A 14848-nucleotide genomic window follows, 5' to 3' on the forward strand; every position below is an offset into this window, starting at 1 on the left:
GTTAATTGGAGATAAGAATCTCTTGGATGTTCTGTCTAAGCTGGTTCTGAACTGAGATCCTCCAGGTCCCAGCCTTCTGAATAGTTAGGACTACAGGTGTGAGGTGCTCAGCTCAACTGGGCAATCAGGCAGAACTATGGGAGAGAGAATGGACTGGCCAGGGAGTCATGAGTCCTCTCATCTGGAAGTGGACAATGCTATAAGCTGGGGGGTGTCCAGATAGCAAATGAGGGCATTGACCTAGTTAGCTGTCCAGCCAGGGGAAACTAATTCTCCTTCCGTTATTCTGCCCAGCCTACCAACTGAATTGCAGCATTGATTTGCTTCCCCTTAGAGTCCCTCTTTCCAGGAAACATTGACTATGGCAGTTATTGGACGTGATGACCTGTCATAGGGGCAAGAAGGCCATGCTAGGATCTAGGCTACTCTGGGCTAGGAGTCAAGTTCAAGACTAGCAATGGGGGTCCTTTGTAGGGCCAGAGCAAACCAGCAGCTACCAGGGCCCACACTTCCTCAAGGTACAGTACAGGTTTCATAAAGGAGTTACATTCTGCTTTTCGAATCTCAAGGCATGATCCATAGATGGGTTATGAAATCAACTGTGTGTAAAGATGGGGATGAGGGTATAATGAACCAATGAACCAGTGAAGCCATGAGCTGGTGGCTCATGCCTGTAATCCTAGCTACTCAGGAGGCTGAGATCTGAGGATTATAGTTTGAAGCCTTCCTGGACAGGAAAGTCTGTGAGACTCTTCAGTAAATCTGGAAGTGGAGCTGTAGATCAAGTGGTAAGAGTGCTAGTCTTGAGCAAAAAAGCTCAGGGACAGTAGTGCAGGTTCTAAGTTCAAGCCTCAGAACTGGCACAAAAAAACAAAAACAAAAACAAAAACAAACTCCACCCCCCCCCACCTCAGGTAATAAGAGAGAGTGTGACAGATAAAAGGCTCTCAGTGGGTGTCAGTCATGTGGCGTAAGTGTATGCATTTGTGTATTGTGCTGAGTTGCCTGATCTATTTCTAACTGCAACAAAGTGCTTAAAAAAATCAGTAGCTTATGCCTGTCACCCTAGCTAATCAGGAGGCTGAGATCTAAGGATTGTGGTCAAAACCAGCCAGGCCAAGAAAGTCCATGAGACTCTTAGCTCCAATTAATCAGCACATAGATGGAAGTGAAGCTGTAGCTCAAATGGTAGAATGCCAGTCTTGGGTTTTAAAAAAGTTAAAGGGAAGTGCCTAGGCCCTGAGTTCAAGCCTTGGTATACACACATACACACACACACACACACACACACACACACACACACACACACACACACACACACACACACACACACACACACACACACACACACACACACACCCATCAGAGATGGTGTAACAGTCACATTTACATGTGGATATGGGAGCCATTGTAGCCTGGCTCACATATATAATCTTAGCTACTCAGAAGGCTGGGATCTGAGGATTGAGGTTCAAAAGCCAAGCCTGGGCAGGTAAGTCCTCTTCAATTAACCAGCAAAAAAGCTAGAAGTGGAGAGCTGTGGCTCAAGTGGTAGAGTGATAACCTTGAGCAAAGAAAGCTAAGGGACAGTGTGGGTATGACCTAAAATGCAAGGAAACTATCAGAGCCATGATGAAAGAAAAAAGATGAGAGAAGGAGGAAGAAGAAGAAAAGGAAGAAGAGGGAAAAGAGGATGATGGTCAGCAGTGTCTTTCCTGAGATGGCTAAATCCTCCTTAGGCTCAGAAATACTTAATCTTGAAAGAAGGCAGAGTGAGCCCAGCATGGAGTTGTTAATGGTTTCACAGACAATAGCCATGCTGCACTCTGTCAGCTGCTGCTATTAGAGGGAGAGACTTGTAAATTCACACTACAGACTAACATTTCTGTTGGAAGCTGAATAAAAAGAGGGGGCTGTTTCTTCCATGCAGTCTGCAGATTATGAAAATTGCCCTCATACATTTCCATAGAAACAGAGTTAAGGGCTATTTAGATTAGGAGCTCAGCTTCGTGGCCCACTACTTCATTCTCTTTATGAGTCAGGGAATGACCCTACAAATGGCTTGTTCTTCCAGGACCACAAATGAGGCGATTTATGGGGAGGCTTTTCTTTTTCTTTTTTTTTTTTTTCTTTTTCTGTAATGAGAAGCAGATGTAGACTGTCTCTTGGTTTAATTAAATCAACAATTTACCAGAAATTCTGGGTTACATCTTTTCTTTTCCCCCAAAGCCTGTGAGATCCTAGAGCTGAGTGTCAGAAGCATGTAATCAAATCATAAAACTCCCTGTTGAACTGGGTCAGGAATCAAATCCCTGGCTAATTGTGTGGGATTGGCTTTTGATTCTCACCCCTGGAATGGTGCCAATACTCCTCAGTGTGGTCACTGGACCAGCATCCATTGGGAGCTGGTCAGAAATACAGCCTGAGATTTCCCCCTACTCCCTTCTCCTGACTCAGAACCAACCTGGTAAGGTGCAATAGTGTTTCTTCACAAGTCTAGGTGATTAAAAAATGCTGGTTCTATCAGGAAGATGAGGTCTGAGGATCACAGTTCAAAGCCAATCCAGGCAGAAGAGTCCATGAGACTCTTATCTCCATTAAACTACCTCCCCTTTTCCATGAGACTCTTATCTCCATTAAACTACCTCCCCTTTTCCAAAAAAGAAAAACAAGCCAGAAGTGCAACTCTTGTTCAAGTGATAGAGCACTAACCACAAGAAAAGAAGCTCACGCACAGCACCCAGGCCCTGAGTTTAAGCTCCAGGATTGGCAACCACAAAACCACAGTACTGAGAGGTTTGAACTCAGGGCCGGGGTACTATCTTTTAGCTTTTTTGCTTAAGGCTGGTGTTTTACCAGTTGAACTACACCTCCAGTCTTCCAGTTCCAAACTTTTTTTTTGTTGTTGTTAATTGGAGATAAGAACCTGTGGATCAGCTGTGCCAGTGGCTCACCTGTAATCCTAGCTACTCAGGAGGCTGAGACTTAAGGATTGCAGTTCAAAGCCAGCCTGGGCAGGAAAGTCCCGTAGACTCTTTTTTCTTTTTGCTTATGTGGTGCTGAGGAATTGAACCCAGGGCCTCATGAATGCAAGGCAAGAGCTCTTCCATTGAGCCATCTTCATAGCCCGTCCTGTAGACTCTTATTTCCAATTAACCACCAGAAAACTGGAAAGTGGCACTGTGGCTCAAGTGGTAGAGTGCTTGCCTTGAGCTGAAGAGCTCAGGGACAGTGCCCAAGCCCAGAGTTCAAGCCTTACGACCACCACCACTACCTCCCCTCCCCCCCCCCAAAAAAAAGAATCTGTGGATTTGTCTCTTTGCACTGGCTTCAAACAATGACTCTCAGATCTCAACTTTCTAGTTACATTTACAGGCTGAGCCACAGTGTGTGGCAACAAAACAACAACAAAAATCCACTCCCCCCCGCTTTATCAGGCATTGAACCCAGAGCCTCACACATGCTATGCAGTGATCTATATCTTGAGCCACAGCCTTAGACCTTTAGTTTATATTTTGCTTTTGAGATATGTCTTGATAACTTTTCCAGGCTCACAATCCTCCTTTCTCCCTGTAAAACAGGTGGGATTATATACATGCTAACTACCACGCCTGGCTTCTCTCAGATGGTTCTGACCCCTTGTTAAAGTTTATCAACTTCAGGTCTCTCTGAAACTCTCTGTGATGGACAGATGATCACTCGCTCTTCAGGAGCTCACCTTTCTTTCTAGATTTGTAATTTCTCCAACTGGCTGCACTGATGGCCCTGGCCTGATAGTCTGTTTGAAGATAACTTTACTGGCCTGGCAGCATGGGTTCAATGCTTCATCATGATAGAAGTCCTTGGTTTGGGTCTGGTCCAGTGGCTATGCCACCCAACACCCAGTCCCCAATCCCCATATCTCCCTGCCCACAGGCTGTGGCAGATACTTCTGGGTCATGCTGCCTTCTACCTGCAGGCTCCCCACATATCTGTCACAAATTCTAGATGGAATTGAACTTGGGAATCAGTGTGTGACTATGAAAAAGATCAGACTTTGGAACCAGACAGCTGGTGATTTTGACACCAAGGGCCTGAAGGGACAAGAGAGCCACTCAGTATCTCTGAATCTTACTTTCTTTGAACAACAACCTTCATATTCTTGTGAGGACTAGATGGTGTGTATAACCTGTGTGGCTCATTATAATGGCACAGTAAACAATAACTCCACTTTTTGACATAGAGATGTCCCCTCTAAAAGATTTTTTGTTGTTGTTGTTGTTGTTTGGTGCCAGTACTAGGGCTTGAACTCAGGGGCCTGGGCTCTGTCCTTAGCTTTTTTACTCAGCGTGGTTGGTATACTACCACTGAGCCACTGCTCCACTGCCAGCTTTCTTAGTGGTTAATTGGAGATTACAGTCTCAGGGACTTTCCTGCCCAGGCTGGCTTCAAAACTTGATCCTCAGATCTCAGTCTTCTGACTAGCTAGAGCTACAGATTTGGGCCATTGGACCCTGGGCCTCTATGACTTTTAACAGTATACAGTGCTAGCTTGCTTCCCTGCAAAACTTAAAGTGATCTAAGGAAAGTACCCTGTCATTTTCTTTTCTTTTATGCTGGTCTTGAGGTTTGAACTCAGGTCCTAGGTACCATGCCAGAGATTTTGTCACTCAGGGCTAGGGCTCTACCACCTGAGCCACAGATCCACTTCTGGCTTTTGGGTGGTTAATTGGATATAAGAGTGTCGTGGTGCTTTCCTGCCTGACTTTGAACCTTGATCCTCAGCTTTCAGCCTCTTGAGTAGCTAGGATTACAGGCATGAGCCACCAGTGAGCTGCCCAACACTTACCTTCTCTGAGTCTCAGTTTCCCTTTCTGTGATATGAAGGGACAGGAGTGATTGCATTTTTTTTTTGTTTTTGGGTCGGTTGTGGGCCTTAACTTGGCCTGGGTGCTGTCCCTCAGCTCTTCAGCTCAAGGCTAGCGCTCTACCACTTGAGCCACAGTGCCACTTCCGGCTTTTTTCTTTTTGCTTATGTGGTGCTGAGGAATCGAACCCAGGGCCTCAGGCATGCAAGGCAAGCACTCTACCACTGAGCCACCTTCCCAGCCCCAGTGATTGCATTTTTAAGGTCTCCTGCAACACCCCTGAGTCTCCTAATCCCTTATGCTATTTGGCATTCTGCAGGATGCTCTCAAACAGATAAGGCAGCTGGCATGGGGCCTCCCTGAAGCAGACTGGAGCCCCTGGAAGCTGGCTCTCTCTAGCCTTCCCCTCCTCACCCCTGCTTACCAAGCAAGGGAGGTAGCCAGTTGACATTGGCTTCACAGTGTGAATCCAAGAATGTGATGACATTCCCAGTTGCTGCTGCAGCCCCCAGCATCCGGGTCCTTATGAGGCCTTCCCGTTTCTTGGTTCGCAGAATCCGCACGCTGGGGAAGTGGGCCATGTAGTCCTCAAGTGGTTTCTTCAGGTGTTCTGTAAGGGAGACACAGAGGAGAGATGGGTCAAAAACAACTGCTTGGTAACCATTCTTGTGCACCACACTTCACAGTTCAGGTACAGCTTTCAGCTATACTGGCCCATTGACGGACAGAGTCAAAAGTGATAGTGATTCTTACCTGCATGCTACAAATGGAGAAACAGAGGCTCAAAGGCCAAACCACTGGTTGCTCATGCCTGTAAAAGCTAGTTACTCAAGAGGCTGAGATCCAGGGATTGTGATTTGAAGGTATTCCAGGGAAGAAAGTATGTGAGATTCTGGTCTCCAATTAACCACTAAAATGCCAGAAGTAGAGCTGTGAGTTAAGTGGTAGGGCACTAGCCTTGTGCAAAAAATAAATAAAATAAAAATAAAAAATAAAAATAAGGGAAGGTCTGAGATCAAGGCCCAGGCCTTGAGTTAATGTGCCAGAATTGACAAACTAAGAGATCTTCCTTCTCAATTTCTGGATTTTTCTTAAGAATATGATCTTTTTCTTCTGAAGTCCATCCACCCAGTAGGGCTTAACTTTTCCCCTGGATAGCTCAGGCCTAACCAACACAGTATTCCATTCCTTTGACTACTGTGACTGATTTAGGGATGGTTATGTGACCTGAGCAGGTCCAAATAAAGTCTCGGGAATGTGTTTTAACATTACTGAAGAATGAAGTCCTTCTTTTTTTCTGTCAGGGCTAAATCAGTTGGCCATATGTATGAAGATGACACTGACATCTTTGGTAAAATGTGGTGGTGGTAGCAGTGGGGGGGGTTGCTGGTGCTGCAGGCAACGTGTAAAATGAGTAAGAGATACTGGTCTCAAGCAATTTTGGTTCCCCAACTCCCCTTGGATCTCAAACAGGTACTTCCATATGTTCTGACTGCACATTACAGCATTTTTCTTTTTTATTTATTGTGGTAGGGAATGGATTGCATGGGAGGGGGGGGTTAATTGAATAAAGAATTTTTTTCTATTGAAAGTTCCAGCCTTAATGCTGGGCTCTCTTGACTTGCTTCTATTTTTACTTTATTTTTAGTGCTAGACTGGGGCTTACTCGCAGCCTAGGGCTCTTGTTTAGTGTTTTTGCTTAAAGGATGGTGCTCTACCACTTGAACAACACCTCAACTTCTAACTTTTTGGTGGTTAATTGAAGATAGACTTATGTGCTTGGGCTAGCTTCAAACTGTGATCCTCAGATCTCAGCCTCCTGAGTAGCTAGGACCACCAAAGCCTGGAGAATGTCTCTCAATTTTAAGCAAAGTTAGGCCCCTTTATGAAAACTCTAGGATGACTAAAAAAAACTCTATAGTTTATGTCACACCTAGTGATAAATTAGTGTTTTCTTCCTCCAATCAAGAGAAAGCTGAACACACTTACAACTTTTTTTTCATTATACTAGGATTCTAAGGAAGTGGAATTAGTAAAAATAGAAATCAAAGGCTGAATTGACTAAAAAAAGTAACAGTTTCTTTAGCTGTATATGACATAATGTTGACATAGAAAAGCCTATAAATTATCAAAGAAACTAGAACAATCAGTCTAACTTGGCAAGGCTTCAGAATTCAGGTCAAAACTTAAAATTCAATTGAATTTGCATATGCCACAAGATAATGAACAATTACAAAATGCAATTAAGAATGATAAAAATACCACTTACATTTTTAGCAAAAGTGCTAAATTATATACTCTAAAACTACAGAACACTGTTTGAAGATTCACACCAAAAATAAATGGGAAAAAAATAGCCCTTGCTCAAGGATTAGCAAATCCTCGATATTTGGCAATGTCTTCCGAGTATGCTATACAGACTTACTGCCATCAGTCACAGGGGACTTCTTTGCAGGAGTTAACAATTGACAAACGGATTCTAAAATTCCTATGGCACCACAGGGGATCCAGAATAGCCAAAACAATCTTTTGCAAAGGAAAAGTTGGAAGACTCATTTCTTGATTTCTTTTTAAATTTTTTTCTTTTTTTATTATGATCTTTAAGTAGCTGTACAAAGTAGTTGGCCATTTAACAAAGCAGTGCATGAATTACAATATATCTTGATCCATGTCAACACTTTCAACATTCTCACCCATCCTTCCCCTCCCCACCACTTCCCTCACTCTTCTTCATTTCATAGGAGATACATTGCACTCTTGACTGGCATTCTCCCCTTCCTCTCTTCATTCATCTACTCCTTTCCTCTTGACTCCACTCTTTTGATTGTACCTACAGTAAAGCTGTATAGCAATTAAGACTGTGATACTGACACAAGGACAGACAATCCAAATCAGTGGAACAAAACTGAAAATCCAAAATAGGCACTTGGATTTATGATCAGCTGATTTCCCTAAACCCACGCAATGGCCTGGGACTAGGGAAAGAATAGTCTTTTCAACAAATGGTGCTGGGTCTATCTCTTTACCTCATACACAACTAACTTAAAACAGATAAAAGGTCTATATGTATGAGTTTAAAGTGGCTGGGTACTAGTGACTCATCCTAGCTACTAGGAGGCTGAGATTTGAGGATCAAGGTTAAAAGTTAGCCCGCGCAGGAAAGTCCTGAGACTCCTCAATTAAGTGCACATGCATGTGCACACGCATGCATGCACGCGCACACCCGCCCACACACCCACACCCACCCCACATGCCAGAAGTGGAGCTGTGGCTCAAGTGGTAGTAACCATGAACATGAAAGCAAACAAAAAGGTATTTTCAAATTGTGTATTGGGATAGACTAGTATCCAGAATATATAAAGAATCACAACACACTGGAAATGCCTGTAATCCCAGCACTCTTGGGGTTGAGGTAGGAGGATCCCAAGTTCCAGCCTACTCTGGCTTACACAGTGAGATCCTGTTTGAAAAGAAGAGAGACAAAAAAAAATAACAATTCAATAACTAAAAAAGACAACCCATTTAAAAAGCAGACTGAATGTTTTAGAAAAAAAAAAAAGCTCCTCAGAATGGAACATATGGAATTACCATATGACTGGACAAGTCTACTGGTACAAACCCCCCAAAAATTGAAAACAGGCATTCTAACAACACTGTACACAAATGGCCCATTACAGCTAAGTAGATAAACAAATGTGGTACAGTTCTTAGTCATTAAAAGGAAGTCTGGACATGCTACAAAGAATCTTTATGTTAAATGCAAGATGTCAGACAGGAGGAGACACACAGGAACAAATTCCGTTATATAAAATTACAGAACAGTAAACCCACAGAGAAAGAAAGAGGCTGAATCAGAAGAATCAAGTGACCAGTTAATGGTATGAAACGTCTTTTTGAAACTAGATAGAGATGAGAGACAACATGCTGGATATTCCAAATGTCACTGAACTGTTCACTTTCAGGTCTATTTTACTTCAACTTAAAAAATGGATTAAGGGCTGGCTCACTGGTAGAATGCTTGCCTTGCATGTATGAGGCCCTAGGTTCTATTTCTCAGCACCACATAAGCAGATAAAGCCAGAAGTGGTGCTGTGGCTCAAGTGATAGAGCAGTAGCCTGAGCTGAAGAGCTGAGGGACAGCACCCAGACCCAGAGTTCAGGCCTCAGGAATGGCAAAAAAAAAAAAAAAGAAAAAAAAAGGATTAAGCTGGGTGCTGGTGGCTCATGTTTAAAATCCTAGGGACTCAGGAAGCTGTTATCTGAGGATCATGGTTCAAAGCCAGCCTGGGCAAGCAAGTTTGTGAGACTTTACCTCCAATTAACCACCAAAAAGCTAGAAGTGGAGGTATGGATTAAGTGGTAGAGCACCAGCCCTGTGGAAAAAGCTAAAGAGCAGGGCTCATGCCTTAAATTAAAGCACAAAATGAAAAGAAAAAAAGAATAGACACTTCTCCAAAGAAGAAACACACACAGTCAATAAGCACATAGAAAGATGCTTGACATCTTTAGTAATCAAGGAGATACAAATCAAAACTTCAGGGCTGGGAAGGTGGCTCAGTGGTAGAGTGCTTGCCTTGCATGCATGAGGCCCCGGGTTCGATTCCTCAGCACCACATAAGCAAAAAGAAAAAAGCCGGAAGTGGCGCTGTGGCTCAAGTGGTAGAGCGCTAGCCTTGAGCTGAAGAGCTGAGGGACAGTGCCCAGGCCCAGAGTTCAAGCCCCACGACCGGACCCAAAAAAAAAAAAAAAAAACTTGAATGAAACACTACACATCTGTTAGGGCATAATCAGTCAAATAATAACAAGTGTTTATAAGGATGGAGAGAGATCAGAGCCCATTATCCATTACTGATGGCAATGAGAAGAAGCTGTGGCCACTGGAAAATAGCTAGCAATTCTTCAAATAGTTAAGTACACAGTTACTGCATAACCTAGCAAGTCCACTACCAGGCATATATTCAAGAGCAATAAAAATCATATGCCCACACAAAAACTTTGTGTTTCTAGCAGCAATATTTATACTAGCCCAAAGGAGAAACTATATCAATGTCCATCTAAGGATCAAATTTCGAAGCCAACCCTGGCAGAAACATCTGTGAGACTCATATGAATTAAACAGCAAAAAGCCAGAAGTGGGGTTGTAGCTCAAATGGCAAAAAACCAGCCTTAATTGAAAGAGCTAAGGGGCAGTGCCCAGGTTCCGAGTTCAAGCAAAAAAAAAAAAAAAAAAAGAAAGAAAGAAAAAAGAAAAAGTAAAAACAATTGGGAGGAGGGAGGATAAGAAAGTAATAGAGGTGAATCTGATTATATATCCATGTTATATGCACACAATGAAATGCCTGTGTATAACTGTGGCTAAAAACTCAGATGTCTGCATTTTTCTACCGTTGGTAAACTTTACCTCAATTAAGACAAAGACATGGGATGTGGATGTGGAGCACGGCCCTGGGAGTCAGCAGAGCTGGGCTACATGCCCCTGTCTAGCATAGTAAGTCCATCACTCATCCCTCTGGGTCTCAGAGCTCTCTATAAATTGAGGTTTGAGGCCAGGTCTCCATGGGCCCTGGGCCTGAGGCCAACAGAATCCTGGGTTGTAAAACTCAGGGCTGCTGGGCTCTCTGTTCTGGGTGATCATCTCCCCTCCACTGATCCCTCAAATCAGTGTGTATTTGACTCTGCAGAGCCTGGGGCTAAAATGTCCCCCTAAACCAGCAAAATACCTTCAAAACACCTAAAGCGCCTCCCCAGGACGGTTTCCAAGGCACTGTGCAGGCAGCTGGGATTTGGTAGATTTAGGCCAGCATCTGGCATCCCATCCCTACTTTTCCTTGAGCCCAAGATGAATTTTGACACTTGGCCAGGACTGGGGGACCACTGGACAGCCTCTTCAGTTCATAAACTGAAAATGAGGCTGAGAAAAGGAACGATCCCACATCTAGCAGGGACGTGTTGCACATTCAGACCCTGGGCAGGAATAGTCCTGCCATGACTCTAGCTATCCACTCCCCTCCACGTAGACCAAAGTGACAGTGATGTGTGTTCCTCTGGAAATGGGCCATCCTATAGGCTCTCATACTGTCCCAGGTGTTACGAGATTATGGATATGAAATAGGAAGCTCCGTATGTGAGCAGGGCTTGGTAATTTTCCCGTTATTGTCGATGATCATCATCTTCATTTAAAGTCCCTTTTAGCTCTACAATTCTATGAACTTATGAAATTTCTTCATTCAGGAAGATGGTAGTAAAACAAAGCAGCAATTTGGGGTTTGTGTCAATGCACCTTCTAATAAGGACAGGAAAAGTGTTAACTGCCCCTAAACAAAAGCTGCAATTTTACCAAAAGCTGTCAAAGGGCCTTAATTTGGTCCATCTGTAATGACTGTAGGCATCTGTATTGGGAGGGACTTAGCAATGGGGCTGGACCTAAGCAGGGATCTCAATCATTTGAACTGGAAGAGGGGCTATTTCTCACACTGACGGATGTTGTGGTGCGTGCTACAGGCGATGAACTCATTCTGGTGTGTGTGTGTGTGTGTGTGTGTGTGTGTGTGTGTGTGTGTGTGTGTGTGTGTGTGTGTGTGTGTGTGTGTGTGTGTGTGTGTGTGTGTGTGTGTGTGTGTGTGTGCACTAGGGCTTGAATTAGGGCCTAGATACTGTCCCTGAGCTTTTTTTTTTTTTTTTTCCTCAAGGATAGTGCTCTACCACATGAGCTTCTGGCTTTTTGCTGGTTAAATGGAGGTAAGAGTCTCATGGGCTTTCCTGTCTGGGCTAGCTTTAAACTTTGATCCTCAGATTTTAGCCATCTGAGTATCTAAGATTACAAGTGTGAGCCACTGGCAAATTGTAGACTTTTAAAGAGACAGAAACTTGGACTAGCTGAGAAAATACCATGAGACGATGCAGGCACAAACTGAGGTGTCTGAATCATGTAATGTCAAGTAACAGGAAAGGAAACACTTCCCTTAGATCCTTCAGCGAGAGCAGGGCAGGGATTTTGGACCCCTAGGCTCCAGGAACTCCTTTTATTTTTTTCAGACTAAACTCTGTGTGTGTGTGTGTGTGTGTGCATGCATGCACAAGCGCCAGTACAGGGACTTAAATTCAGGGCCTGGCTGCTGTCCCTTAGTTTTTTGTTCTATTGTTGTTCTATCACTTGAGCCACAGCTCCACTTCTGGGTTTTTTTTTGTTGTTGTTGTTTTTTGTTTTTGAATTAACGGGATATAAAAGTCATGGACAGTTTCTACCTGAACTAGCTTTGAACTTTGATTCTCAGATCTTAGTCTCCGGAGTGGCTAGGATTACAAGTGAAAGCTACTGTATACCAATATAGCTCTAAACACACACACAAAAATTAATAATATGTTTCTATTTCTAATGAACACATAGTAACTCTACATATTTATTTACATTTCAATGCGTGTATGCTATGAGGAATGACCAGATCAGTGTGATCAACATACCCCTCATCTTGGACATCGATTGGCTCTTTGCATTAATTCTACTGTCTGAAGCTCCCCGCCTCTTTGTGTTGTCATTACAGCTGTAGGACACTAACAAAGGAGTGGCCTGGCTCTCATACATTGACACTGCAGCAGAAACACAGCACTAAGAAGGCCCTAGACCAGGCTAATGTCCTTGTCTGTATCATAGCAGTCTTTAAGGCAGGATTGTGCCTTTCTTCACTCTAGTCTACATGGATCAGGTTTGGGTGATCTCTAGAGACAGACATAAGCTGGTATGGTGACTCATGTCTGTAATCCTAGCTACTAAGGAGGATGAGATCTGAGAATCACAGTTTGAAGCCAGCCCAGACAGGAAAGTCCAAGAGATTCTTACTCCAATTAATCACCAAAAAAAAAAAAAAAAGCTGGAAGTAGAGCTGTGGCTCCAGTGGTAATTAACCTTGAGCAAAAAAAACTTAGGGACAATGTTCTAGGCCCAGAAACAGTAACAGTAACAACAACAACAACAACAACACACATATACACACACACCCATACACATAAGAGAAATAATCTTTACCTTAATAACCTTTCACTTGTGTTTAAAATTTTTCCAATGATAATTGGAAGGAGGCCAATAATCTTCTGAGGGCTGGGTTGAGCATGATATCTGCCACTTTCCTAGCCTCATCTTGCCCTTTCTGTCTCCCTCCCCATCATCTTCTTCCGGGTGTTTATAGACACCCATAAAATCCCTTTTGGCTTTACGGACTTTGGTCCTTCTGCCTGAACTGTCCACCCAGCCACTTGATACATTTCCCCCTAACCAGCTGCTGCTCATCCCTCAGATCTCAGCTCAAACTTCAGCTCTTCACTGAAGCCTTTCTGAGCCTTCTAGAGCAGAGCAGAGGCCTATAATCAGCCCACCTCAGAGCCTGGGAACTTGGTGGTGGCCCCGAGTTCAGACTCCAAAGCATTCTTGTATAATTCCTCATCCTGACTTGGTCATTAAATCCCAAGTGCCAGCTGGTAGGTGTGGCAAATGCTTTGTTCACTAGGGTATTCCTGGTAGCTAGAGACTCCTGTACTTTGTGGAATTCTCCTTGGCTGTTTCAGAGAGTTTCATGCCAACTCTGTGAGGGTGGCAGATCACAACTCATCACCCTCATTGCAAGAGGTGGAATCAAGTTCAGCAAATTTCTCGTTCAACATTAGTTTAATTTTATGCAGTCCTGGGGCTTGAACTCAGTATCTGAGTGTTGTCCCTGAGCTTTTTTTTTGTTCAAGGCTAGTGCTGTACCAGTTGAGCCACAGCCACACTTCTAACCTTTTTGGTAGTTATTAGCTAGAAGAATATCATAAACTTTCTTGCCCTGCCTGGCTTCGAACCTAGATACTCAAATCTCAGTCTCCTGTAAGTAGCAAGGATTACAAAGGTTAGCCACCAGGAGCCTGGCTGGTTCAAGGTTATTAATAAAGCCAGCAAAGTGAGTACTTAAGACAGGACATGAATTGATTGTAGAGGAATCTTCACTGCTTTTGAAAAATCAATTAATTCCCACACGAATTTTTATCAGCATTTCCATCTCTAGAGCCTCTGAACGTGGTAGAAACACATGTGACAGAACATTGCAATCGAACCCTGCCTCTCCCACATCCCCAACTCTGGCAGGATGCAGAGCATCAGAGAGAGCAGGCCACTCCCAAATCTGGTCTCTGGCCTCCAGGATGGCCCAGGCTGCCCTTAGCATACTCAAGCTGGCTTTTGGGACTCGTAGGTTTTCTGGCCTTGTCATTTCTCAGCTCTGTGGAGCCCTTGGCTTTTCAAGTGCCATAGCTCATTTGTTTTCTAGATAGATTTAGTCATTTGTATGTAAGGGATTGCTCACTCATTTGGGGGAAAAAAAAGAAAAAGAAAAAGAAAAAAAAGATGGCTACTGGCAATGAAAGGCATCCCCTTTTGCCCTGTTTTGATCCTCAGTCATCTCTAGCCAAGGGGGGAGGGGGAGGACTGTTAAGACACAGAGGGCCTTTGCTAGCAATGTCAATCCTTTCAAAGATTCTCCAACTCCAGCCCCAAGGATCCCCAGAGAAGCTGGTTTTCACAAAGATGCTCAAACAGACTCAAAGATTTTAGACATCAAAGAGCAGTGGCTTTTAAACCTTCTGACCATGACATTCATGAAATACATTTTACATTTGTGTCTTGGAATACACGTGCAAAAAAAAAACCCCCTCAAGTATAACTATAAGAGAAGGTGTGATACACTGGGATGTATTTTCTCTATTCTCCTCTTCTTCCTCCTCCTCCTCCTCCTCACATATAACTAAAAGAGAAGGTGTGATGCACTGAGATGTGTTTTCTCCACCTACCCCCCCCCCCCCCCGTCCTTCTTTGGTTACAAAAGCTGATCATAGACACTTAGAAGGCTGAGATCTGAGGACTCTGGTTCTGCCCAGGCAGAAAAGAGTATTAAACATTTTTTTGGGGGCGGGGATAGGGAGGTCAGTTGTAAGGCCTGAACTCCAGGCTTGGGCACTGTTCCTGAGCTCCCAGC

At 43.7% G+C, this 14848-nt stretch overlaps 1 protein-coding gene across 1 annotated transcript in view; it reads right to left on the minus strand.

Annotated features, from left to right (window-relative positions):
- Positions 1–14848, minus strand: part of LOC138824966 (polypeptide N-acetylgalactosaminyltransferase 10) — a 251441-nt gene that overhangs the window by 36878 nt on the left and 199715 nt on the right. The window contains exon 5 of the mRNA XM_070019359.1: positions 5272–5457. Coding sequence (XP_069875460.1) covers positions 5272–5457 — 186 coding nt within the window. The remainder of the gene's footprint in view (positions 1–5271; positions 5458–14848) is intronic.

This window comes from Dipodomys merriami, unplaced genomic scaffold (assembly GCF_024711535.1).
Source record: "Dipodomys merriami isolate MVZ:Mamm:240054 unplaced genomic scaffold, mDipMer1.0.p SCAF_130, whole genome shotgun sequence".
NCBI lineage: Eukaryota > Metazoa > Chordata > Mammalia > Rodentia > Heteromyidae > Dipodomys > Dipodomys merriami.